This window comes from Myodes glareolus, chromosome 6 (assembly GCF_982192425.1).
Source record: "Myodes glareolus chromosome 6, mMyoGla1.1, whole genome shotgun sequence".
Lineage (NCBI taxonomy): Eukaryota > Metazoa > Chordata > Mammalia > Rodentia > Cricetidae > Myodes > Myodes glareolus.
The window spans coordinates 13271539-13298720 of NC_142031.1; the positions used below are offsets into that span (position 1 = coordinate 13271539).

General features: G+C 46.4%; 1 protein-coding gene across 2 annotated transcripts in view; it reads left to right on the forward strand.

Annotated features, from left to right (window-relative positions):
- Spen (spen family transcriptional repressor) overlaps positions 1 to 27182 on the forward strand; it is a 73924-nt gene that overhangs the window by 44672 nt on the left and 2070 nt on the right. The window contains exons 6-12 of one of the 2 annotated variants that reach the window (XM_085690329.2): positions 2372 to 2523; positions 5648 to 5773; positions 6149 to 6262; positions 9446 to 9559; positions 11690 to 11790; positions 17910 to 23934; positions 26548 to 27048. In XM_085690329.2, the coding sequence (XP_085546455.2) occupies positions 2372 to 2523; positions 5648 to 5773; positions 6149 to 6262; positions 9446 to 9559; positions 11690 to 11790; positions 17910 to 23934; positions 26548 to 27048 (7133 nt within the window). Of the gene's footprint in view, positions 1 to 2371; positions 2524 to 5647; positions 5774 to 6148; positions 6263 to 9445; positions 9560 to 11689; positions 11791 to 17909; positions 25948 to 26547; positions 27049 to 27182 lie in introns of both variants that reach the window. The other variant, XM_085690327.2, reaches the window with a different exon arrangement.

A 27182-nucleotide genomic window follows, 5' to 3' on the forward strand; every position in this document is an offset into this window, starting at 1 on the left:
GGAGACAGGGTCTCACTCTGTAGCACAGGCTAGTCTAGAACTCACCGTGTAGTTCAGATTTACCTTGAATTTAGGGCAGTCTTCCTGCCTTAGCCTCCAGAGTGCTGGAGTTACAAGTGGGCATCTGCACAGGTGGCCGGGATTCTTGTTGGGTTGCTTCGGGACGTGTCAGTACCGCCTGAGGAGTGTTCAGTGTGCACCTAATTTACGCAGGTCTTAAACATCGTGTTCAGTGTGCATCTAATTTACGCAGGTCTTAAACATCAGTCAGTTGTTACGGAGATCTCAGTCAGGGTCAGTGACAGGTATAGCGCTCTGATCTTTATGCATATAAGAAGAGTTTAAGATGGCTGTTATATAGGCCTTTAATCTTGTTATGTAGCACTTGGGAACAGGGGTTCTTAGTCATACTTTTGAGACTAAGTCTTATGTAAACCAGGGCAGTCTTAAATCCAACATCTATTGCCTACACTTCCCAAGCGCTGGAATTACAACTGTGTTTCTTCATGCTCAGTTAATCTTTTATTTGTTAATTTTGTTTGTTTAAGGGAAGGTTTCATAGGGCTCAGGCTAGCTTTGAACTTGCTATATAGTTAAGGCTAGCCTTAGACTCCTATTCCTCTTGCCCACACCTGCTGGGGTTATAGGAATGTGTCTCCTGTTCTGCCTGGCTTCATTGTTTGTGTGTGTGTGTGTGTGTGTGTGTGTGTGTGTGTGAGAGAGAGAGAGAGAGAGAGAGAGAGAGAGAGAGAGGATTGAGCTCAGAGTTTTGTGTGCTGCACAGTGCTCTGCTTCTGAGCTATATCCTTATCCTGTCTACTTATCTGTTTGATGGCTTTGTTTTACATTTTTAACAAGAAGAGAACATGTAGTGCTGAGCTATAATTACCATGAAAACCTTGAATGTCTGTGTCTCAGACAGAATTAATAAGTGGAGCTTTAGCAAAGGGCTGTGATTAAATTAGAAGTTAAGCCAAGGCTTTTCATCATGAAAAATAGAAACCTTTTGGATATCATTGGGGACCACATAACACCTAAATAGAGAGCTCACAGATGTCACTCTAGACACTTTCCACACAATTATTCTTGTATCTAAAAGCCTTTTTAAAGTAATTATTTTGCTGGGCGATGGTGACACATGCCTGTAATCCAGCACCAGGGAGGCAGAGGCTGGAGGATCTTTGAGTTCAAGGTCAACCTGGTCTACAAAGTGAATTCCATGACAGCCAAGACTGTTTCACAGAGAAACCTTTCTTGTCTCGAACCCCCCCAAAGTAATTATTTTAGTATTGTATTTATTTGGTTGTTATACCTGCATATGTCTGTGCACTATGTGTGTGCCTAGTATCCATGGAAGCTAGGCGCTGTTAGATACCTTGGAGCTGGATGGTTTGTGAACTACTATGGACGCTGGGTATTGAACCTGGGTCCTTTGCAAGAGCAGCCAGTACTTAACTTCAGAACCATCTTTCCATCCCCTAAAGTCTTGATTTAAACATTTGAATTACTATTATTGTAGTAAAAATTACTATTAATGTAGTAAACATGAAATATTGACTATCATTAAGATCTTCAAAGAAATGAAACTAAACAAGGTCCTGGGATTGTTTTCTGCTGAGTTGCAGTTTCCTTTAGATTGTAGAGTATTTGTGATTTTTGTTTGCTTGAGACAGGGTTGCCCTATGAAGCCCACAGTTGACTAGAGTTTGTATATGGCACAGGCTTGTCTTGAACTCTCAATTATCCTGTATCTGCTTTCTAAGTGCTAGGACTGCAGAGGTGTATCACCATGCATAGCCAGGTTATAATTTCATACTCAGTGTTAAGATCAGAGGGTAAAAGGTACCTATATGGTAACCTGAGTCCATCCCTGGGACCCATGTAGAGGTGAGTAGAGAGAACCCACTCACAAAGTTGTCCCCTGACCTCCACACATGCCCATACACATATGTCATGCACACGTACTATAATAGTAGATGTGGTACATGCCTTTAATCTCAGCACTGAGTACAACTCACAGATATCTATGAATTGAAGGTCAGCTATAACGGCATGGTGAAAGCCTATCTCAAAAATAAAACAAAATAAAACCCACAAGCAAACAAAAACCTTTGTTGTTAAATTCTCTGAACGATACCTTCAGTTTTTGCATGCTCACTTGATTGTCTGAGACAGTATGTACTGTGCGGCAAAGCTGGTTTTGAACTCCCAGTCCTGGCACCACTGTTTCCGGAGTGCTGAGGTTACAGGCCTGGCCACCAGGCCCAGGATGACACAGTTTGTTATAAGCACATATTTTTCCAAATAAGTAAATTATGTATTAGAGAATGTATTAAAGCACCCTGTTCTACTCTGCCCCATCCACTCACAGAAACAGAAAGTGAAAATGAATTTCGGCCCTTGGATGAAAGGATAGATGAATTCCATCCCAAAGCAACAAGAACTCTTTTTATTGGCAACCTTGAAAAGACGACTACTTACCACGACCTTCGAAACATCTTTCAGCGCTTTGGAGAAATTGTGGTATGTTTCTTCAGTGATAAAATGCTGTAGGTCTTTGTAGAACATGAGGACGACAGAATGGATATAGATGGGTGATGTTTAAGGACAAATGAAACATTTCCCCTTTGCCCTATCCTTTTTTCATTCTTTTTTTTTAATTTTATTTATTTATTATATATACAACATTCCTTCCATGCGTGCCTGCAAGCCAGAAGAGGGCACCAGATCTCATTATAAATGGCTGGGAGCCACCATGTGGTTGCTGGGAATTGAACTCAGGACCTCTGGAAGAGCAGTCAGTGCTCTTAACCATTGAGCCATCTCTCCAGCCCTCCTTTTTTCATTCTTAAAGCCTAGTGTCTCATATAGCCCAAGCTTACCTTGAAATGTGAACCACCATTTTCCTGTTAACATTTTTTAAAAAGACTCTTTAAAATGGAGAGAGAGAGAGAGAGAGAGAGAGAATATACACATTTTGACTACATATATTTCTGCGTACCATGTGTGTACCAGGTACCTTTGGAGGCTACAAGAGGACATTAGACTCCCTGGAACTGGAGCTATAGGTGATTAGAAGCTGCCATGTGCATATTAGAAACTGAACTCAAGTTATCTATAAGAGCAGCCAGTGCTCATAAATGAATGCCAAGCCATCTCTCCAGCTTCCTGTTTTAAAAAAAAAATCTGAGACAATGTCTTGTTGTGTAGTGAGGCAGGCAGGTCTCTGTGAGTTCAAGGGCAATCTTGTCTACATAGTGAGTTCCCAGGTCAGCTGGGGCTACATAATGTTTGCTTTGTTTTTAATTATCATGTTTAATTGTGTATATGTCTGTATGAATATATGCACATGGGCATTTAATTATCATGTTTAATTGTGTATATGTCTGTGTATGGATATATGCATGTGAGTATTGATGCCCACTGAGGCCAGAGGTATCAAGATACCTTTGGAGTTGGAGTTACAGGCAGTTAAGAACTTCCCAAAGTGGATGCTGGGAACTGAACTCACGTCCTCTACAAGAGAAGTGCTTGCTTGTCACCACTGAGCTGTCTTCTCAGCCAGAGACTTTTGTTTTTAAAACAGAAACCAATACTTTCACTTATTTGCTTGGTTTCTTTTCCTTCCTTTCCTTCCTTCCTTCCTTCCTTCCTTCCTTCCTTCCTTCCTTCCTCTCTCTCTCTCTCTCTCTTTTTTTTTTTTTCTTCAGAGAAATCATGCTGGAGAGATGAGTCAGTGCTTTGGAACACCCAGGTTCCATTTCCTGCACCCACCTGGTGGCTCACAACCACCAATAACTATAGTTTCAGAGGATCCAGGGCCCTCATCTGGCCTTTGCCGGCATTGCACACACATGGTACAGACGTACATTCAAAACACCCGTAACACATAAAATAAAAATTAGTAAATTAGAGAGTGAGATGTGCTTGTCCCATGTAGCCCACTCTGCCACCGAATGTTGTCCATAGCCAAAGGTGACTTTGAACTTTTGATAACTCCTGCCGTCCATAGTACTGGTACTTCTTAGGCATTAAAGAACAAATCCAGGGCCTCATACATGCTAGGCACATACTTTCTACCCACTGAACTGCACTTCTAACCTACCCCCACTTTTGTTGGATTTTGTTGTTGTTGTTTGTTTGTTTGTTTGTTTGTTTGTTTTTGAGACAAAGTTTCTTTATACTAGACTAGCCTTGAACTTAGACAGATCCTCCTGCCTCTCCTCCAGAGTTCTGTGACAAACCAGGCATGTTTTAAATGCCTTTTATTTCTGTATTCTGTAAGACAGAATCTCATTATGTAGCCCTGGCTGGCCCAGAGCTCGATGTGCAGACTGAGCTCACTTTAAATCTGTGAGCTCTCTTCTGCCTTTGTCTTGAGTGCTGGGATCACAGATGTCATACCCAGCTCTAGACTGAACAGCAATGAAGAAGCTCTAAGTTTGGACTTGGAGGAGTAAAGAGTATATGATAGTAACAGCTGGTGTGTGTGTGTGTGTGTTCTATAACTTTGTGTGTTCTATGCCTCTGTGTGTTGGCCTGTCTCTTGCTCATATTTTGTACTTGAAGAAAAAGACCGTTGTTTTTTAAATGATACAGTGTAGTCCTTTCTTTTGAAACAGGGTCTCTGTGTGGCAGGCTGGCCTTGAACTCGAGCTCCCCTCTTGTCACCTTTCCGAATGTGAGAGTTGTAGGCATGAGCACACACACTAATGAACATAGTGATGGATTTAGCACATCTTGAGAACTTGATTTCTTGATTGTTCTTTTCAAGTAGTAGTTTTTTGGTTTTGGAGTTTTTCAAGACAGGGTTTCTTTGTATAGTCTTGATGTCTTGGAACTAGCTCTGTAGACCAGGCTAACCTCAAACTCACAGATACCCACCTTCCTCTGCCTCCCAAGTACTGGAATTAAAGGTACATACCCCCAATGCCAGGCTCAGGTAGTGTATTAAGGGGTTTGATTCTACTAAAGATTTTTGACAGTGCCAAAGTATAGTTAGACTTTTTTTTTTTTTTAAATCAGGACTGATAGCTCTTCAATAATGACACAGAGACTTCTTTTTAATTATGGAAGCTTGGCTGATAGCTTAGGCTTGTTTTTAACTAGCTCTTAAAACTTAAATCAACACATTTATATTAATTTATTTCTATTTCGTGGCCTTATTACCTCATGTCGATAATGCCCATCCTGCTTGCCCTGCGTCTTCTAGCGTCTTCATTTCTTCTTCCCAGCATCCTCCTCTGACCCCAAAGTTCTGCCTAACTATTGGCAGGTCAGCTTTTTATTAAACCAATCCAAGTGACACATCTTCACAGTGTACCAAAAAGATTATGTCACAGTACCAAAGGGAATTACTTTCTGGTATTCCACGAAGTAGGCAACCTCTCCTTTGTTATTAATTTCTCTTTACCATGGATTTAAAATTTTAAGTTGCAGGACAGTTGCTCTTCTGCAGGGACCTCATATGGGATGGCTTTCATGATATATGATCTTTCTACCCTCAGTTTACAGTGTATGCAGACATGATCCAACTAAAGTTATTGGGAACATGACTTGTAGAAAGAAGCGATCTATGTAGACTTGGCTTCTTCTGATTTATTTTCTTATTACCATATTGCTAAGTGATGCTGATTGACTCTTGCAGGACATTGACATTAAGAAAGTGAATGGAGTCCCTCAGTATGCCTTTCTGCAGTACTGTGATATTGCCAGTGTGTGTAAGGCTATCAAGAAGATGGACGGAGAGTACCTTGGAAATAACCGCCTCAAGGTATGTGAAGTGCATAACTTACCTTGTTACTATTTGAATTCCTTTAAGATTTTGGGGACCTTATTATTTTAGGGCTGCAGAAGGACAGTTAGTGCTAAAGGTAGCCTTCTCTATGTCCTCATCCTGTCATTGGAGCCGACCACTCGGGGCCAAGCAGGATTGCCCTGTTGTAAATTTCAATTGTTGTTTATTACTTATGAACTACTTGCACATTGTTTTGAGCTCAGTGGTAGACGTCAACACTTTTTACCATGTAAGCTCCTGGGTTCAATATGCAGCGCGACAGACACACAGTTCAGCATTTTTATAGAAGACTAGTTTTCTGAGAATGGTAATTGTGATCTGTGGTGATGGAATTTTCTCTTTGAATTTCAGCTGGGTTTCGGAAAGAGCATGCCTACAAACTGTGTGTGGCTAGACGGGCTTTCTTCAAACGTGTCTGATCAGTATTTAACACGGCATTTCTGTCGCTATGGGCCTGTGGTAAAGGTAGGTTCTTGCTCTTTACTTTATTTCTTAGTATTTCTTTGTGTTCTGTCCTTCGGTCTCACTTTCTACTGTTGTCTTTTCCTTTCCTTTAATAATTCACATCCTGAAACACTCTTGGCTGGGTCTGCAGAGATGCACGGTGCTTAAAAAACCCTTGCTGCTCTCCAGAGGATCCAAGTTCAGTTCTCAGCACCCACGCCAGGTAGCTCGACCCTGCCTGGAACTGCAGCTGCAGAGACCCAACACATTCTTCTGGGCTGTGCAGGCACTTACATACTGCACACACACAGATACACATACATATGCTGTGCAGGCACTTACATACTGCACACACACAGATACACATACATATGCTGTGCAGGCACTTACATACTGCACACACACAGATACACATACATATGCTGTGCAGGCACTTACATACTGCACACACACAGATACACATACATATGCTGTTTCAAAATTGAATTTAGATTTATGGTCTGTTGGGCCAGGCTCTAGACTCAGTGCCTAGCGCTGTAAAATAACCAGCAGTAAAGCTCTTTCTCAGATTATACAAGATGCTGGGAAAAATCTGGAGCTCCTTATATATAAAGTTAAATAAAATAGGATTTTAAAAAACATTTTGCTTACTCATGACATAGACCTTTCCACAGTCTCTGGTAGCGTCATACAGCTTTAAAAAATGAAAGTCTCATATAAAAATTTGTCTTTATACTCGTGAAGTTTCTAATAAGATAGCTGGGGCCGGAGAGATGGCTCAGTAGGTAAGAGCACTGGCTGCTCTTCTAGAGGGCTTGGGCTCAGTTCTCAGCACCTACAGGCAGCTCACAGCTGTCTGTAATTCCAGTTTTAGGAGATCCACCAGATACACATGCATACAGAACATCAATGTGCATAAATTAAAAAATAAAACATCAAATTAAATACCAGTCTGTTCTGTTGACCAGTGTATACTGCGTAGAAATGCTCACATTCAATACCTACCTATTTAGAAAAGCATTAAGAAAATGGTTTTAGAACAGCTTCTACACCTTAAATTTGGTAATTCAAGTTTCATTTATGCTTTTAAAACTACACATTCTGTAGGTATAAGTTTTTATTTTATTTTTGGTTCTTTGAGACAGGGTTTCTCTGTGTAGCTCTGACTATCTTAGAACTCGCTCTGTAGACCAAACTAGCTTTGAACTCAAGATGATCTACCTGCCTCTGCCTTTCAAGTACTGGGCTTAAAGGCGTGCATCACCACCGCTCGGCTGTTGTAAAAGTTTTTAAAAATATATTCCAGTTTGTGCCAGGCCGTGGTGGCACATGCCTTTAATCCCAGTATTCGGAAGGCAGAGGCAGGCCGATCTTTATGAGTTCGAGGCCAGCCTGAGATGCAGATCGAATTCTAGAACAACCAGGGCTACACTGAGGAATCCTATCTTTGCTGTCTCTGTCTTGAAAAACAGAACAAAAATTCCAGTATAAATTTAAAATATCTCTTAAGCTTCTATTTTCTTTTTTAAAATAATTTATCTATTTATATTTTATGTGCATTGATGTTTTGCCTGCATGTATGACTGTGTGAGAGTGTCAGATCTTGGAGTTACAGACAGTTGCGAGCTGCCATGTGGGTGCTAGGAATTGAACTCAGGTCCTCTGGAAGAGCAGTCAGTGTGCTCTTAACTGCTGAGTCATCTCTCCAGCCTCAAGCTTCCATTTTCAAATAGCACTGTGATGCCATGACAGCTGTTCCATAGATGTACTTAGTCAAAATAAATTAATTAAAAAAAATTGTAGTATACTAGCAAGATGATTTCTTTTTTTTAGAAACAGTAGAGTAAGTTGCTAGAGGGTTTTTTGGTTTTTTTTTTTTTTTTATAATTTTCTCTCATGAAAATTAGTTCAGAGCCAGCAAGATAACTCTGCAGGTAAATGAGTTTGCCACATAATCTGGTAACCCGAGTTTGATTCCCAACACCCACCTAAAGGTGGAATGAGAGAACCAGCTCTACAAAAATGTCCTCTGATGTCTGCATGTGCTCTCTGGCATTCCTGTCCACACACATACATCATATGTGCAGACACACACACACACACACACACACACACACACACACACTGATAGAAGGGGAAATTAGTCTAGAGCTGGAGAGGTGGCTAAGAGTATGAGTACCTGAGTTCAAATCCCTAGAGTCCACATCAAAGCCAGATACAGCATCCATGTCTGTAATCCCAGTACTACAGGGAGATAGGAGGTACAGACAGGAGAATACGAGAAGTTCATAGGGCATGAGTCTGGAGTTTGTGGCAGATCAATGACAGTCCATCTCAAACAAGTTGGAAGGCAAGGAAGGGCCGGCACCTGAATTTGTCCTTTAAACTTGACACACACGCCAGTCTAGTAGGCGAATATGGTGGCTCATGCCTGTAATCTGAGCGTTAGATAGGCTTAGGTAGGAGGTGTTACACCGTGAAACTCTGTCTGAAATAATAACAGATGAGGGGGAGAGGGAGGGAGGGAGGATTTATATTCACACCTAAATGTATTAAGTTTTACTCCTTCTTCTGTTGCTGGGGATTAAACATTGGGTCTTGCGTGTACTAGATAAGTTCTCTATCATTGAGTTATATCCCTAGATCTGATTTATGTTTCAACAATTATGAATTTAATGTGTTCATGAAGCAGAATTTTCATATAACTAATAAATAGCACACTCACAGATGTAGGGAAAGGTTCTTGGGCCCAGTTCCATCCTCTTATTATTTTGAGACTCAGATAGAAGAATGGTCTTAGCAAAATATAGAAAAAGAAGATGTAATATATTAAAAGCCTCAGTACCATGATTCTGTTGTCCTTGGGACATCCGACATGTGTTTACTAAGACAATAGCATGGTTCCATGGTCTCTGCACACCGAGCTTAGTGTGTCTACTAAGACAATACCATGCATGATTTCATGATCTCTGCACACTGAACTTCGTGTGTTTGCTAAGACAATACCATGCATGGTTCTGTGGTCTCTGCACACAGAATTTAGTGTTTTTATTAAGACAAGCCTCTTCTGGGAAAGCCAGGTTTTTCTGGAGTGGTCTAATACGGTACTTTTCCTTAGGAACATTCTTGTGATTTAGGGTTTTTGGGGACTGACACTCACACCAGTCGAAAAAATTCTTAATTGGTTGTTTTATTTTTTTGCAGGTGGTGTTTGACCGCTTAAAAGGCATGGCTCTGGTTCTCTACAATGAGATTGAGTATGCACAAGCAGCTGTCAAGGAGACCAAGGGCAGGAAAATTGGTGGGAATAAAATTAAGGTGTGCACAGTGACTTTAACAAAAGCCAAAGGCTGTGTGTGGCATATGCCTTTAATCCCAGACAGGTCCACATAGTATGATTTGCCTCAAAAACCAAAACCAAAGTCTGTTCAGATTCTACGCAGAGTCTCAAATGTAGGTTGCCAGTGCAAAGAGTAGTTTACCAGACATGCTTTTATTTGTCCTCAGTTTTTAAGGGAAATAATAGGGTGTTCATCCTTGCTGTTTATTGACACAGGTCTTTTATGCCCTTAGCCATAGACCCTTCCCTAAAGTCCTTTTCAACACACTTCTTTCCCTGGATGCCTGACACTCTTACTGTGTTCTTGATGCAGGGCCCTCCTTCCCCATTACAGGGAGTGTCTGCGTGCTAGTGGCACGGTCAGTCAGTCAGCTTTCAAAAGGAAGCTGCCTGTGGTGTAGCTGTGTGTGTGTGTGTGTTCCTGGTACTGCTTGTTTAAAAACTCACTCTTCATAGTTGTTTGGCATAATTATGAACTTAAGGACTAATGGCTAGATTAAAGTAAAATAACAGTATTTGGCAGTAGAACATGAAGCTAGGCAGCCGGAAAATAGAGCTGTTTTGTCCTCACGTTCTGTTGTACTGGTTATTCTCACAAATTTATGTGCACCATAGATTGCCTGACTATAGATTACCAATTTAATTGACTCAAGCATTTGTCAACTCAGAATTCTGGTAGAAGTTTGTTAGCATTTTATTTTTGATCTTTTTTTGTTATTTGATTGGCAAGGACAGAAGTTGTGGGTGTGTGGGTATGAGTCTCACTGTGTAGCCCAAACTGGCCCCTGTGACTGTCCTAATTCCACCTCCACAGTTTGGGAATTGAATGACTGGCTGTTTCACTCCTGGATGGGTTTTGGGACCTTAAATTGTATCTGTCAAAATTTATGTAGAATTTGGGAGTTTTCTATTGAAAAAAAAATTTCTCTTAAACTTTCTAAAATTGGCCATGTGTTGTGGTGCTCACTTTTTATTTTTTAATTATTTTTAAACTTTTATTTTACTCTTTTCTCATTAATACATTCCGACCTTAGCTACCATTCCTCCCAGTTACCTCTTCTTCCCCAGACTGATCCCCACTCTTTGTCCCAGTGCGCCTCCCCACCCCCCCCAAGAAAAGAATAAGCTTCCCAGGGACATTAACCAAAAACATCACAAGATACAATAAGACTAGGCACAAACTGTCACATCAAGGCTAGGCAAAGCAACCCAGTAGGAAGAAAAGAGTCCTGAGAGCAGACAGAAGAGTCAGAGACACCCCCACTTCCACTTTCAGGAGTCCCCCCCGCAACACCAAGCCAACAAGCATAACATATATGCAGAAGATCTCATGCAGACTCATGCAGGCTCCGAAATTGCCCCCTCAGTCTCTGAACCCCCACGAGCCCTTATTAGTTGATTCCCCAGGCCGAATCTCCCGTTGTCCTCCATCCCTTTGGCTCCCACAGTTCCTTCTCCTCCTTTAGGTGTTCCTCTAGCTTGGGGTGGGGCACCTTATAGAGATCTCCAACCTGGACACACTCTCTCTCTCTCTCTCTCTCTCTCTCTCTCTCTCTCTCTCTCTCTCTCTCTTCGCCTAATATTTGGGTGTGGGTCTCTGTGGGTCTCAGCATCCACTCCTGTCAGCTGCCAGAGGCAGCCTTTCTGGTGACAACTGGAACCAGGCGCCAGACCATGAGTACAGCAGATCATCATTCTGGATAAGTTCATTTTTATTATATTTTTTTTCCAGTTGTGCTTCTACCCTAGGTGTCTGTCTGCATTATCCAGCCTCAGTTTCCTTGTCATCCAGGTAGTGCCGGTCATGAGCTCCCTCTTATGGTGTGAGCCTCATATTAGACCAGTCATTGGCTGCCCACAAGGCCAGACCTTCAGTCTTAATCTCTAAGAGACAGAGAGGCAGGTATAACTTTTGAGTTCATAGCCAGCTTGGTCTACAAATTGAGTTCCAGTATAGAAAAACCCTCTCTCAACAAACAAACAAAAACTTCCCAAAATTGAGATCTGAAACTCTTTCTTTATAAAATCTTTTTATATATTGTTTATATTTGTATTAGATATGTACATCACATAATAATGAGTTTTATTTTTTATTTATTTTTTTAAAGGTGGACTTTGCAAATCGGGAAAGCCAGTTGGCATTTTATCACTGCATGGAGAAGTCTGGTCAAGATATCAGAGACTTCTATGAAATGCTAACAGAGAGAAGGTAGGTTCTTGTTCACTGTTGGGCTAGACCATCAATTTTGGAAATGATCACCAGGATCATTGTACATAGTAGGTCAGCATTTTACTTCTGAAGCTCCCCAGCCTGAGGTGTGTCCAGCAGGCCTGCCAGTATAGCTTGATTCTAGTTTTTGTGGGCTGATTTCTTTTTCATTTCTACTCAGTTCTCTCCAAACACATTTTTTAACCTGTCGTATAGAAAGCATAGGTTTATTCTGACAAATCTAGTTTTATGTAGTTGAGGGTAGGGTGGGGACACAGTGTCTGAGGCCTCATTGAGCACTCATTGGGAAAGAATTGTGAAGTGTTTATTTGACTCTTTGAAATAGAGTAAGTCAGGTGGGTGGTGGTGGGAGGCAGAGCAGGCGGATCTCTGTGAGTTCGAGGCCAGCACTACAGAGTAAGTGCCAGGAAGGGCTTCAGGCTACTCAGAAAAACCCTGTCTCGAAAAACAAAAAACAGAAAGAGAGAGAGAGAGAAAGTCAGATCTCATATAAACATACATGACTTTGGTAGTGCAGAAGATAAGCCATTTTTTGATCCCAGTAATACTGTGTTTGACCTTTTTCTCCTGTTGATTAGATGACCTTGTAAAATGCGCTCACATAATAACCAGGCTCTTCTCCTAGCTGATGGTGTTTGAAAGTGGAAACTATTGCCTGTATTAAAGCAAGCCTTTTGCCTGACATCGCTCTGTGGTGGTCGTCTGAAGTGTGACCACCTGTTCTACCCCATACATATCCAAAGGCTTTAGATAGCTAAGGTCAGAAAGCACCAGAACTTGGGGGGCTGCTGGAGCCCTCAGTGTCTCCTTCACTGCCGCTGGCCCAGTTTGGTGTGTTAGAGTCACACAGCATCTCTTCAAGACATTTCCTAGCTCAGTATCCTAAGTCACTGAACTCTTGAGCTTTTAAGTTAAACTGACCCCACTGTCAAAATCCTAGTAGGTAAGGCTTTTGATAGTTTCCCATGAATAGATCAGAATTCAGATTACTGAACACTGAAAATGTCCAGTTCTTCAGCTAGTGAACCAGTGTGAGGGGTTGTCTGTCACAACCCCCACCCCGCCCGTCAGAAAAAGAACATACATGAGATTGTGTGCTTATGTATACAAGTATGTCGCTTTGGACAGAATAGTCTTAGTCCCAGTTCCTAGGGTAGCAGTTTGAAGTCATTGGTTGCGGTTTTACTGCTTTTTTGAGAGAGGGACTCATGTAGCCTAGGCTGGCCCCAGGCTTGTTTTATTATAGCTGAGGATGACCTTGATGGTCTTTCCTCTCAGCCTCCTGAGTGCCCGCTCTCCAGGTTTATGCCACTATAACTGACTTAGGTGGTCCTGGGCATCTAATTTGGCCTTACACTTGCCAGGCAAGCACTATGCCAACCGTGCTCCTTCCCAAGGTGGCTGTCGTACATTGGTGAGGGGAGGAGTGTGTTGGAGGCTTCATTCGTTGTACTTGAGACATTAACAGTTGTTAGTCTTCTCTGTGTATAGAGTAAAGTCTTATGAGGGTTAGATGAAGTAGTGTACGAGTTGATTTTTGTATATTACTACTTAAGATCCACTAATTTTAGTGATGATCTGTTTCTGGCTTTGTTTTTTAGTTCATTTCCATGATTAATCCCCATCTAATGTCATTTACATCCTCATGCAGGAAGCAGAAGGGGGAAGGTCTCAGATGTTACTGGATGTATAATGCATTCTTCAGCATCAAATTCAAGGATGTTTCCTTTGCTTTAAAGTGAGGGCTGGTGTCTGATGGGAAAGGTGCTTGACTCCAGTTATTGAGTTTAGGATTAGAAACACCTTGATTTCTATAGCACTTGTTCACGTACAAAGCTCTGTGGCATTTGGTCTTCAAGCGGGGTGGGTGGCACAGACAGACCTTCCTTTTTTATGACTGAAGGTTGGGCAACTTCTGCTGACTCTTGTTTCCTTGTTGCTGGGCACTGAGCTCAAGATCTTACATTAGTAGGCAAGCACACTCCTGCTGAGCTAAATCTCCAGCCTTCAGTTAGGTAACTTACATTTCAGCATTTTTTATGCTGGGGGAAAACCCAGGATTCCTACTTGTCAGCACAGGATGAGTTTACATGGTCAAATAGGTTTTCCTATCTATGTTTGGTAATTTGAACGGAATTTTTTCCAAATTTGACTGCTGCCAGTTCTTGTTTGAAGTGCAAGGCATCAACTCTTCAGTGGGATGATTTCCCTCCTCTCTATGGACAAGGCAAGCAGCCTTGATTCTTCTGTAAGTGATGCCTCCTTTAGGCTGACTGGGTCCCAGGCTTCTGTTGTTCTGGTCCCTGCTGAAATTATTAGGCTTCATGGACTCAGCAAAATAAGTTTTTGACATAGGGGTGTGTGTGTGTGTGTGTGTGTGTGTGTGTGTGTGTGTGTGCGTGCGTGCGTGCAGATGCCAGAGGTTAATTGCAGGTGTCATTTTTTAAGAGCTATCCACCTTGCTTTTTTTTTTTGAAACAAGGTCTCACTGTTGTCTGGGGCTCTACACTTGCTTATTCTGTCTTCATATTCCCAGTGCTAGGATTCCAGTCATGTAGCCCCACCAGCCTTTTAGATGGGTGCCAAGAATTGAACTTAGGCCCTCGGGCTTGCAGGTACTTGGCAAGCACTTTACCACACATGTTTTCCCTTAGTTTTCTGTTGTATTTTGTTAGACTAAGAATCAAACACAGAGCATTGTGTTGGACATCTCAGTGCTGTGCTCTACCCTAGCTCCAGCTTGCTTAATCCATGTCTTGATACTATGGAGTTTTTGTTGTTTTGTTTTTGTTTTTGATAGTGTTGTTTTGTTTTGTTTGGTGGGGGGGAATGTTGCTTTTTTGAAACCCTGTCTTGCCACGTAGGCTGGCTTAGTGACTTACACTTGTAATCCTAGTACCGAGGAGACTGAACCTAGAGGATCCTGTATTCAAAACTACAGAGTAGCTAGGCCCTGTCTCACAATCAAACACACAAAGCATGGCATGCGACTCAGCAGTAGAATGCATTCTTTTTGTTTGCTTGTTTGCATGTTTTTTGAGACAGGTTTCTCCTGTCTGTGTTCCTGGCCTGGAATTCACTCTGTAGACCAGGCTGGCCTCAAACTCACAGAGATCCACCTGCTTCTGCCTCCCAAATTCTAAAGTTAAAGATGTGCGTCACTGCAGCTCAGCAGAATGCACTCGTAACACATGCGAGACCCAAGGTTCTGTCTAGAGCTGTGAGAACCAAAGATGTGGCTCTTACTGTTAGTTCAGCAAAGCAGTAAGCTCTCTAGGCAGGCATCTTACTTTGTTTATGTTGGGCAAAATGTAATGTGACCAGCTTCACAGAGGGAAGCACTTCCTTGCCTTGTGTAGTAAAGTTACTCTAGTTCTATGCCTAGTGACCTGGTGGGTTTTTTTTCTTTTTTCTTTTTTTTTCTTTTTTTCAATGTTTTACTTTGTAGCACTCACTAGTCTGGAACTTCCTGTGTAGACAAGGCTGGCTTCAGATTCAGGAACCCTGCCTTCCTCTGCCTCTTGAGTGCAGGGATCAAAGGCATGCACTACCACATCCGACCAACTGTTACTGTGTTGCAGTGAGCCAAAAAGTGATGGGAGAGCTGCAGTGACCAGGGCTCAGAACCAAGCCTGTGCAGTTGGTGATGATATTTGCTAGAATGAGCACACCTCACCCACCCAAGACAGCATGGCCTACCAAGACTGGCTTTTTATCTAGAGCGCGAGTGGTTATTGGTTGGATATGGGTAGTATTTAGAATTGAAGCTTGTGGTATACAGTGTCTGCCCCTGAGGTGCATCTCCAGCTGTCTCTGTGAGAGAGGTCTCACTGAGTTCCCCAAGCAGCTGGGCTTACAGGCCTGTGTCATCACACTCACCGGGACTGCAGTTTTTAACACGTGTGATTTGGGTTCTAGTGGAAAATGGGCAGCCATTTATTTTTGACTTCTATCATCACCACATGCTCATATACTGTAGGCTGACCTGTAGCTGATAAAATTGGCCTTGAACTTGTGATCTTCCTTCCTCCACCTCCTGAGGTTACAGGTGTGTACCACCTGCTTTGCTTTATCTGCCCTTGAGGAATTCGGCAGTTAGACATTTGTCAGTGGGATGGCGTCAGCAGGTCGACGCCTGCCTTCGAAGCCTGCATTGCTTTAGAGCTCCCGCAGCTCAGGTGAAGAGAGAGCCAAGGCTGCAGGGCTGTCCTCGGGACGCTCACATGTGCTTTGATGTGTGCACATCCACGTACACATTATCACATTATACACACAGCAGATAAGGCTTTTGGGAATTGAGTATAAAGGAGCCAACTTCCCTCTGATAGGCTCAGTTGTACTCTTGTTCTGAGTGCACTGGATGGGCAGCTGCAGGGAACATTTTATAGTGCTTGAAGCCAGACTTGATTTGTTAGCTGACAGTTTGAAGAAAAGCAAAAAAAAAAAAAAGCTTTTAAGTAAATGAAATGTTGAAAGTTGAAGCTAATTTTAATTCTTTTGGGAAAGGTGGGAAGCGTTTAGAGAAACAGAACATATGATACTTAAACTTTTTTGGGTTTTTAGGGGGTTTTTGTGAGTTGTTTTTGTTTGTTTTTCTCTTCAAGACAGGGTTTCTCTGTGTAGCCCTGGCTATCCTAGAACTCACTCTGTAGACCAGGCTGGCCTCAAACTCAAAAGATCTGTCTGCCTCTGCCTCCCAGTGCTGGGACTAAAGGTGTGCATCACTATGCCTTGCAATAAACTTTGTTGTTGTTTTGTTTTGCTTTGAGGCAGGATCTCACTAAAACCTCAGCTGACCTGTAGCTTGCTTTGTAGATAAGGCTAGCCTTCAACATCTAGAGACCTGCCTACCTCTGCCTCCCAAGAACTGGGATTACAGGCATATACCACCATGCCCAGATAGACATTTTTTTTAAAAGATTTGATTATTTTTAGTTTATGCATGAGTGTTTTGCCTGCATATATGTTTGAGCTCTAAGTGTGTCTGGTGTCCAAGGACGGCAGAAGAGGGCATCACTTCCCTTGGAACTAGAGTTACGGAAGGCTGTGAGCCACTGTGTGGATTTTGGGAACTAAACATGGGTCCTTTACATGAATAATAAGTGAGGTTAACTTTTAAGCCATCTCTCCAGCCCTGAGATTAAACACTTGAAAAATTCTTTTTAAAAAATTGATACAGTTACATAAGATACAGTTACATAAGTTTACTGGTACAATGTGATATAACCTAATACAGGAATATGGTACAGTACAGTAGAATTGGTAAGGAGCAGTAGGTGTTGACAAAGGTTTCTGTCCCGCCTGGTCCCTCAGCCATTCCATCCCAAAGAAACACACAGAGGTCTACATTAGTCATAAACTGGTTGACCTATTAGCTCAGGCTTCTTATTAACTCTTACATCCTATATTAACCCATAATTTTTGTCTGTGTTAGCCACATGGCTTGGTACATTTTATCAGCAAGGCAGTCACATCTTGCTTCCTCTGTGTCTGGGTTATGACTGCAAGACTGAGCCTTTTCTCTTCCCAGAGTTCTCCTGTTCTGGTTTCCCCGCCTATATTTCCTGCCTGACTGTTGGCCAATCAGCATTTTGTTAAGCAAGTACAAGAGACAGACCTTTACAGGGTACAAGACTGTTGTCCCACAGCAAGTGGGTCTTCTTAAATATTTGTCATTTATTTGAGATTGAGTTTCTTTTATAACAAGTGCTGGTCATGCATGGTTGTATACGCCTTTAATCCCAGCACTCCAGAGGCGGAAGCAGGAGATCTCTGTGAGTTGGAAGCCAGCCTGGTCTACATAGAGAGTTCCTGGCCAGGGCTCCAGGTAAAAACCTAGCATTTTACATTCTAATTTTATTTAGGCTGTCAGCTTTTAATCCTTAGCTTAGGAGCTGCCACTAAACACCTGCAATTGAACAAGGGAAAAGTCATGCTAAATGATTCCAGAGATCTTGAGTAAGGTAGTTTCACTGTGCACCCCAGAGAGGTCCATGAACTGTCCTCCTGCCTCTGTCCTGTGAGTGCTGGGATTGCGGAGATGAGACTACAGTGTTGGGAAGCAGAAGCACTGACACAGTCTGTTTGATGTTTGGTAGAGAGGAACGAAGAGGATCCTACGACTACAGCCAAGATCGGACATACTATGAAAGTGTTCGGACTCCAGGCACCTACCCCGAGGACTCCAGGAGGGACTATCCAGCTCGAGGGAGAGACTTTTACTCTGAGTGGGAAACATACCAAGGAGAATATTATGAGTCCCGATACTATGATGACCCTCGAGAATACAGAGAATATAGGAGTGATCCTTATGAACAAGATATTCGGGAATACAGCTATAGGCAGAGAGAACGGGAGCGAGAACGGGAGAGATTTGAGGTTGACCGGGACCATGAAAGGAGGCCCATTGAGCGAAGTCAGAGTCCAGTTCACTTGCGTCGTCCACAGAGTCCTGGGGTGTCCCCTGCACATTCGGAGAGGTTGCCAAGTGACTCTGAGAGGAGACTGTACCGCCGGTCCTCAGAGCGCAGTGGGAGCTGCAGCTCACTGTCCCCCCCACGGTACGATAAACTGGAGAAGCCTCGATTGGAGCGCTATACAAAAAACGAAAAGACGGATAAAGAACGGACTTTTGATCCTGAGAGAGTGGAGAGGGAGAGACGAATAATTCGGAAGGAAAAAGTAGAAAAGGACAAAGCTGACAGGCAGAGACGGAAAGGAAAAGGTCATTCTCCTAGCTCCCAGTCTTCCGGAACAGAGCAAGAGAACGATCGAGAGCGGAGCCCTGAGAAAACCCGCAGTTCTGCCAAACTGAGCAGAGACAAAGCCGACAAGGAAGGGCCGGCCAAGAACCGTCTGGAGCTCATGCCTTGTGTGGTTTTGACTCGGGTGAAAGAAAAGGAGGGGAAAGTCATTGACCACCCTCCGATGGAAAAGCCCAAAGCCAGATTTGATCACGACACTGCTAAGCCTTCAGCCCTGGGTCAGAAGTCCCAGGCCTCTCAGATGGAGCTGGCCAAGTCAGACTCGTCTACAGTGGAGTCCGCTAGAGGGAAAGCACTGAGAGAAAAGGCCCTTTCCAGCCATGCAGAGGTGGTGGATAAGGAGGGCAGGCCTAAACTCAGGAAGCACCTCAAGCTGGAGCAGACGCCTGAGGGCCTGAGCGCTGTGGACCTGGAGAAGCTGGAAGCGAGGAAGAGGCGCTTTGCAGACTCAAACTTGAAAGCAGAAAAGCAAAAACCAGAAGTCAAGAAAAGCAGCCCTGAGACGGAGGGCACGCGAGTGCTTCTGAAGAAGCAGCCTGAGGTGTCAAAAGACGGCGTTCTGGTGAAGGAGGGCGAGTCCGAACGAAAGCCTGTGAGAAAAGAAATCCTTAAAAGGGAATCAAAAAAAACCAAGCTGGACAGACTTAATTCGGCTCCCAGCCCCAAAGACTGCCAGGAGCCTGCTGCTGTCTCCTCAGGGTCTGGCTCACGGCCCAGCTCAGATGGACACACAGGCCTGGGAGATCCAGTGCACACATCTGTGGAAAGTCAAGAAGCCCAGCCCAAAAAAGCCATCCCCTCAAAACCTCAGCCCAAACAGCTGCAGCTCCCAGATAATCAAGGGCCGGAGAAAGAGGAAGTCAGGAAAAACTATTGCCGTCTTCGTGAGGAGCCATCTGAGCATAAAGCAGGCCAGGAGAAGCCACACACAGTAAATGCTGAAGAAAAGCTTGGCATTGACATTGATCACACACAGAGTTACCGAAAACAGATGGAACAGAGTCGCAGAAAACAGCAGATGGAGATGGAAATAGCCAAATCTGAGAAGTTTGGCAGTCCTAAAAAAGATGTAGATGAATATGAAAGACGTAGCCTTGTTCATGAGGTAGGCAAGCCCCCCCAGGATGTCACTGACGACTCACCCCCCAGCAAAAAGAAAAGGATGGATCATGTTGATTTTGATATCTGTACCAAAAGGGAGAGAAATTACAGAAGTTCACGGCAGATCAGTGAGGACTCTGAAAGGACCAGCTGTTCTCCCAGCGTCCGCCATGGCTCCTTCCATGAAGATGACGACACCCTGAGTTCCCCTAGGCTAATGTCAGTAAAAGGGTCCCCTAAAGTGGATGATAAGGGTCTCCCCTATTCTAATGTAACAGTGAGAGAAGACCCCTTAAAATTTACTCCTTATGATTGTAGCAAGAGAGAACATGTGGCAGACATGGCCAGAATAAAGCTGTCTGTCTTGAATTCTGAAGATGAACCACATCGTTGGGACCCTCAGGTGAAACAGGACCCCAGCAGGTTTGATGTGAGTTTTCCAAACAGCATAATTAAGAGAGACAGTTTACGGAAGAGGTCTGTGCGTGATCTGGAACCTGGCGAGGTACCCTCTGACTCTGATGAGGATGCTGAGCACAAATCCCAGTCACCCAGGGCCTCCACCTTCTACGACAGCCCTCGGCTGTCTTTTTTATTGAGGGACAGAGACGACAAACTACGTGAACGAGAGGAGAGACTGTCTGGTTCTTTAGAAAGAAATAAATTTTATTCTTTTGCTCTGGATAAGACAATCACACCAGACACTAAAGCTTTGCTAGAAAGAGCTAAGTCTCTCTCTTCATCCCGTGAAGAAAACTGGTCTTTTCTTGACTGGGACTCCCGCTTTGCTAATTTTCGAAACAACAAGGATAAAGAAAAGGTTGATTCTGCCCCAAGACCGATTCCATCCTGGTACATGAAAAAGAAGAAAATCAGGACTGACTCAGAGGGGAAAATGGATGACAAGAAGGATGACCACAGGGAAGAGGAGCAGGAGAGGCAGGAATTGTTTGCCTCTCGGTTTTTACATAGCTCCATTTTTGAACAAGATTCTAAGCGGCTGCAGCATCTTGAGAGGAAGGGCGAGGAGTCCGACTTCCCTCCCGGGAGGCTGTACAGCAGACAAGCATCTGACGGAGCCAACAGCACAAGTGACTCGGTCCAGGAGCCCGTGGTCCTGTTCCACAGCAGATTCATGGAGCTCACGCGGATGCAGCAGAAAGAAAAGGAGAAGGGCCAGAAGCCCAAAGAGGCTGAGAAACAGGAGGACCCAGAGAATATTTCCAAGACCCCGGAGCCTGCCACTGAGACTAAAGAGCTGGAGCCGAAAGCTCCCGTGTCAGCTGGGCTTCCTGCAGTCACCCCTGTGACACCAGAACCAGCATCATCAGCACCAGAGAAGGCTGAGAAAACGGTGGAGGCTCCTTTGCTGGCAGGAGAAAAGCCAGTGGAGCCAGCCCCCGTCTTGGAGGAGGCAAAGTTGGCATCTGAGCCAGTTCCTGTCCCCGTGGAACAGCCCAAGCAGGTAGAGGTACCCCCAGGAGAAGGCTCCAGAGAAAGTCCTGCTGCAGTGCATCCGGATACTCAAGAAAGCTCAGCTACCGAGCCCATCCCTTCTGTGAGTGCCGCGCCTCCGACTCCTGGGACTGCAATTTCCAAGATAGAAAGCAGTATAGATCCAAAACCCAGCAGTCCCCAGCCGCTTTCAAAACTAACTCAGAAGTCTGAGGAAGCTGAAGAGCTAAGAGTGGAGAAGCCAGATGCAGCTCCAAGCATTGAACCCAGTGTCACTCAGAAACCTGAAGTTATGCCTGAAGTTCAGCCCCCAGCGCCTGAAGATGTAGAGGCCAATCCTCCAGTTTCTGCGAAAGACAAGAAAACAAACAAAAGCAAGCGTTCCAAGACACCGGTCCAGGCAGCTGTCGCAAGCATCGTGGAGAAGCCCGTCACCAGAAAGAGCGAGAGGATAGACCGGGAAAAGCTGAAGCGGTCCAGCTCTCCTCGTGGAGAAGCACAGAAGCTGTTAGAACTGAAGATGGAGGCAGAGAAGATTACAAGGACTGCATCTAAAAGCTCTGGAGGGGACCCTGAGCTCCCTGAGCCCAGCCTGCCTCTCAGCCGAACCAGGCGCCGGAATGTCAGGAGCGTTTATGCCACCATGGGCGATCATGAAAGCCGCTCTCCAGCTAAAGAGCCTGCTGAGCAGCCCAGAGTGACCAGGAAGAGATTGGAACGGGAGCTGCAGGAGGCCGTGGCAGCTCCCACCACCCCTCGGAGGGGAAGGCCTCCTAAAACTCGCCGGCGAGCTGACGAGGATGAAGAGCATGAGACAAAAGAGCCAGCAGAAACACCCAAGCCAGCCGAGGGGTGGAGGTCTCCAAGGTCTCAGAAGGGTGCAGCTGCTGGCGGGCCCCATGGGAAAAGGGGGCGAAGCGAGCAAAAAGCCGAGGCTGCTGCTGAGGGCGGTGCCCAGGTGAACACGAGGGAAAGTAACACTAAGTTCAGGGGTGACAGAGAAGCAGCAAGTGAGGCCAAACGTGACAGGAGAGACACCAACACAGACAAAAATGGACCCAACACCTTCCCAGCTGAGGCAGTGGAGAGAAAACCACCTCCTGAGAAAACCACCAAATCAAAGAGGGGACGTGCTCGCAACACCAGGTCAGCAATGGACAGGGCTGCACATCTGAAAAGCCTGGAAATGGCCACCCGGGCTGCAGGGCAGGCTGTGGACAAGGAAGCTGGGCTTGTGGCAGTCTCTCCTGAGAAAAACAAGAGCCCCCCAAGGGAGAGTGGCTCCTCGTCTCAGCTGAAACACGACCCAATTGATCCTGAGAAAGAAGCAGAGAAGGAAGATGTGTCTGCCTCCACGGTGTCCCCAGGAGCCACACAGCTAGCCAAGCAGATGGAGCTGGAGCAGGCTGTGGAGAACATTGCAAAGCTCGCCGAGCCCTCCACGGGTGCGGCTGACAAGGGTGCAGCCACAGGGGCACCTGCAGGCCCTGCTGTGGAGGACGGCCACAAGCCTGCACACCAGGCAAGCGAGACCGAACTGGCGGCGGCCATCGGCTCCATCATCAGTGACAGTTCTGGAGAACCTGAAAACTTCTCTGCATCTTCCTCCTTCCCCCCAGGATCTCAGTCGCATCTACAGGAAGGAACGGAGCCAGAGCCCTCTGGCGCCACATCTGGGACCTCAGCGGCAGATGCTGCTCCAGAGTCTTCTGGCTCACAAGGCAGTACCTCGGACCCCTCAGCAGGTTCTGCAGACACCAAGGAAGCCCGAGGGAACAGCAGTGAGTCTGTACAGGAAGCCAAGGGGTCTAAAGTGGAAGTCACTCCTCCCCGGAAAGAAAAAGGACGTCAGAAGACGACACGACGCCGGAAAAGGAATACAAACAAGAAAGTGGTCGCTGCCACAGAGACTCGTACCTCTGAGGCCGAGCAGGCTCAAAGTGAAAGCCCTGCTGCTAATGAGGCAACAGCAGCACCCCCAGAAGCTCCCCAGGAAGAAAAGCAGAGCGAAAAGCCTCAGTCCCCTCCTCCTCAGGAATGCACCTCTGACCCAGGCAAGACCCCACCTGCTGAGAGTCTGTGTCAGGAAAGCAGTATTGAAGAAAAGACTCCATGCAAAGCACCCACACCCCCTGACCTCCCACCTCTTTCCCAGCCATCGCTGGTGGACGATGAACCCCAGGCCAGGTTCAAGGTGCATTCAATCATTGAAAGTGATCCGGTGACCCCACCCAGTGACTCAAGCATACCTCCACCCACAATTCCTTTAGTGACAATAGCAAAGCTCCCACCCCCTGTCATTCCTGGGGGAGTCCCACATCAGAGTCCCCCCACTAAGGTGACAGAGTGGATCACCAGACAGGAGGAGCCTCAGGCTCAGTCTGCCCCATCTCCAGCTCTTCCCCCAGACACAAAGGCCTCTGACGTGGACACCAGCTCTAGCACACTGAGGAAGATCCTCATGGACCCCAAATATGTATCCGCCACCGGGGTTACTTCCACAAGTGTCACCACAGCCATCGCAGAGCCTGTGAGTGCTGCTCCTTGTCTGCACGAGGCACCAGTCCCTCCAGGTGAACCCAAACATCATCCTCCCTTAGAAGAAAAGTCAGCAACTCCAGTATCAAATGCTTCTGATACACAGCCCTCAGAGGTCCCAGTAGCTGCTGACAAAGAGAAGGTGACTCCGGTCATTGCCCCTAAAATCACGTCTGTCATCAGCCGGATGCCTGTCAGCATTGACCTGGAGAATTCGCAGAAGATAACTTTGGCAAAACCCGCTCCTCAGACCCTGACTGGCCTGGTGAGTGCCCTGACTGGCCTGGTGAATGTCTCTCTGGTCCCAGTGAATGCCTTAAAGGGTCCTGTGAAGGGCTCAGTGGCCACACTGAAGGGTTTAGTGAGCACCCCTGCTGGGCCTGTGAATCTCCTGAAGGGGCCTGTGAATGTGCTCACTGGGCCCGTCAATGTCCTGACCACTCCAGTGAGTGCCACAGTGGGCACGGTGAACGCTGCCCCGGCTACTGTGAATGCTGCTGCAGGTGCAGTGACTGCTGCATGTGGCGTGACCGCCACAACAGGCACAGCAGCTATGACAGGTGCAGTGAGTGCGCCATCAGCAAAGGGCAAACAGAGGTCAAGCAGCAATGAAAACAGTCGCTTCCACCCTGGGTCTATGTCAGTGATTGATGAGCGTCCAGCAGACACAGGCTCTGGTGCAGGGCTGCGTGTGAACACTTCAGAAGGAGTCGTGCTTCTGAGCTACTCAGGACAGAAGACGGAAGGCCCACAGCGGATCAGTGCCAAGATCAGTCAGATCCCTCCAGCCAGTGCAATGGACATTGAGTTTCAGCAGTCAGTATCTAAGTCCCAGGTGAAGCCAGATTCTGTCACCCCATCCCAGTCTGCACCCAAAGGCCCTCAGACCCCTTCAGCTTTTGCAAATGTGGCCACCCATTCCACCCTGGTCCTGACCGCCCAGACATACAATGCCTCTCCGGTGATCTCCTCTGTGAAGACGGACCGTCCGTCCTTGGAAAAGCCTGAGCCCATTCACCTCTCAGTGTCCACGCCTGTCACCCAAGGTGGCACAGTGAAGGTTCTCACTCAGGGCATCAACACACCCCCGGTGCTGGTTCACAACCAGCTTGTTCTCACCCCAAGCATAGTCACCACTAACAAGAAACTTGCCGACCCCGTCACTTTGAAAATAGAGACCAAGGTCCTTCAGCCAGCTAACCTGGGGCCCACCCTTACTCCCCACCACCCTCCTGCCCTGCCCAGCAAACTGCCTACAGAAGTGAACCATGTTCCTTCAGGACCCACCACCCCAGTAGATCGAACCATCTCCCACTTGGCAGCCACAAAGCCAGATACACATACTCCTCGACCTAGTGGGCCTACACCGGGCCCGTTCCCGAGGGCATGCCATCCCAGCAGCACCACATCCACACCACTTTCCACCAATGCCACCGTCATGCTGGCTGCAGGCATTCCAGTGCCCCAGTTCATCTCCAGTATCCACCCGGAGCAGTCTGTCATCATGCCACCCCACAGCATCACTCAGACTGTGTCCCTGGGTCACCTTTCACAAGGTGAGGTGAGGATGAATACACCCACATTACCCAGCATCACCTACAGCATCCGGCCAGAGACTCTGCACTCTCCTCGGGCCCCTCTGCAGCCCCAGCAGATAGAGGCAAGGGCCCCACAGCGTGTGGGCACACCCCAGCCTGCCGCAGCTGGTGTACCTGCTCTGACCACCCAGCACCCTCCTGAGGAAGAAGTCCACTATCACCTCCCTGTGGCTAGAACTGCAGCCCCCGTGCAGTCAGAAGTGCTGGTCATGCAGTCTGAGTACCGACTACACCCGTACACTGTGCCCCGAGACGTGAGGATCATGGTGCACCCACATGTGACTGCTGTCAGTGAACAGCCCAGGGCCACTGAGGGGGTAGTGAAGGTGCCACCAGCCAGCAAGCCCCCCCAGCAGCTGGTGAAAGAAACCGTTAAGACTTCTGATGCCAAAGCAATTCCCGCCCCGGCCCCTGGCCCTGTGCCTACCCCTGCTCCTAACCCCCATGGTGAAGCCCGCATCCTCACAGTCACCCCCAGCAACCAGCTTCAGGGGCTGCCTCTGACCCCACCTGTGGTTGTGACCCATGGGGTGCAGATTGTGCACTCCAGCGGTGAGCTGTTCCAGGAATATAGGTACGGAGATATCCGCACCTACCATGCCCCCGCTCAGCTCACACACACTCAGTTTCCTGTCGCCTCCTCCGTCAGCCTACCCTCCAGGACCAAGACTTCTGCACAGGTGAGGAAGCCAGGTTTCCTCCCTACCGATTGGGCATGTGCTCGGGAGCTTTGTGGTTTCGAAAGACAGGCCATCAAGATGGTTCAGTGGGTGAAGGCATTTGCTTAAATGTGAGCCTGGCAACCAAGTTTGGTCCCCAGAACCCCGGTAAAAGTAGAAATAAAGAAGTGAACTGCAAAGTTGTCCTCTGACCTCACACAGCAGCACTTGTGTGTGTGTGTGTGTGTGCCATCATCATGCACTCACACATACACTCAGTAACCTTTAGCAAGGATCGTGAGCAAAGTACAGACAAGCTAGACAGGCCTTGGAGGTGGAAGGGGAGCGGGGCTTCCTAAATGCACGGCGAGGAGTGGCTCAGATCATACCACAGCTCTTGGATGTGGAGAGACACTTTATACGAGGCCTCCTGCCTGCAGGGTCAGGAGGGTCATGTTAGGTGGCTTTTTCCGTGAGAACACAGCTCCACTGGTTTATATTTCCTCTGTGGCCTGACTGTAAGACAAGGGCCTCCCTCAGGTCCATTGAGTTCTTGTTTGGGAACTGGGGGCTTGTGCACAGCCCATCCTGACTGCCCCCTTGTCTTTTTCCCAACTCTAGGGCCCTCCTGAAGGTGAGCCTTTGCAGACCACACAGCCTGCACAGCCTGCCCCGTCTACGCAGCCCACGCAGCCTGCACCACCTGCTCCACCCTGCCAGCCCTCCCAACTTAGCCAGCCTGCCCAGCCGCTGAGTAGCAAGATGCCCCAGGTCTCCCAAGAAGCAAAGGGGACTCAGACAGGAGTGGTAGAGCAGCCTCGTCTCTCAGCTGTCCCTGCCAGCCGGCCACCTGAGCCCCATGTTCAGGTTCAGAAGGCACCGGTGGACACAGGACAGCCAACCCATCCCTCGCCTGTGTCAGTCTCCATGAAGCCAGACCTCCCAAACCCTCTTCCTTCTCAGGCTGCCCCAAAGCAGCCATTGTTTGTCCCTGTGGCCTCGGGCACAAGCACCCCGCCTGGACTGGCTCTGTCTCACACTGAAGCCCAGCCAGCCCCTAAACAAGATTCTTCTCCACACCTGACTTCACAAAGGCCTGTGGATATGGTCCAGCTTCTGAAGGTAAGGTGGGCAGAGACTGCTCTTGACACCCTGACTCTGTTCTGTCCTAAGTGTACCCCAATCTCCCAGTTGATACAGACTAAAAAGATGCTTCCAGGGTCGTGCTAGGCATGCCATGATCCCATCTTTGCTTT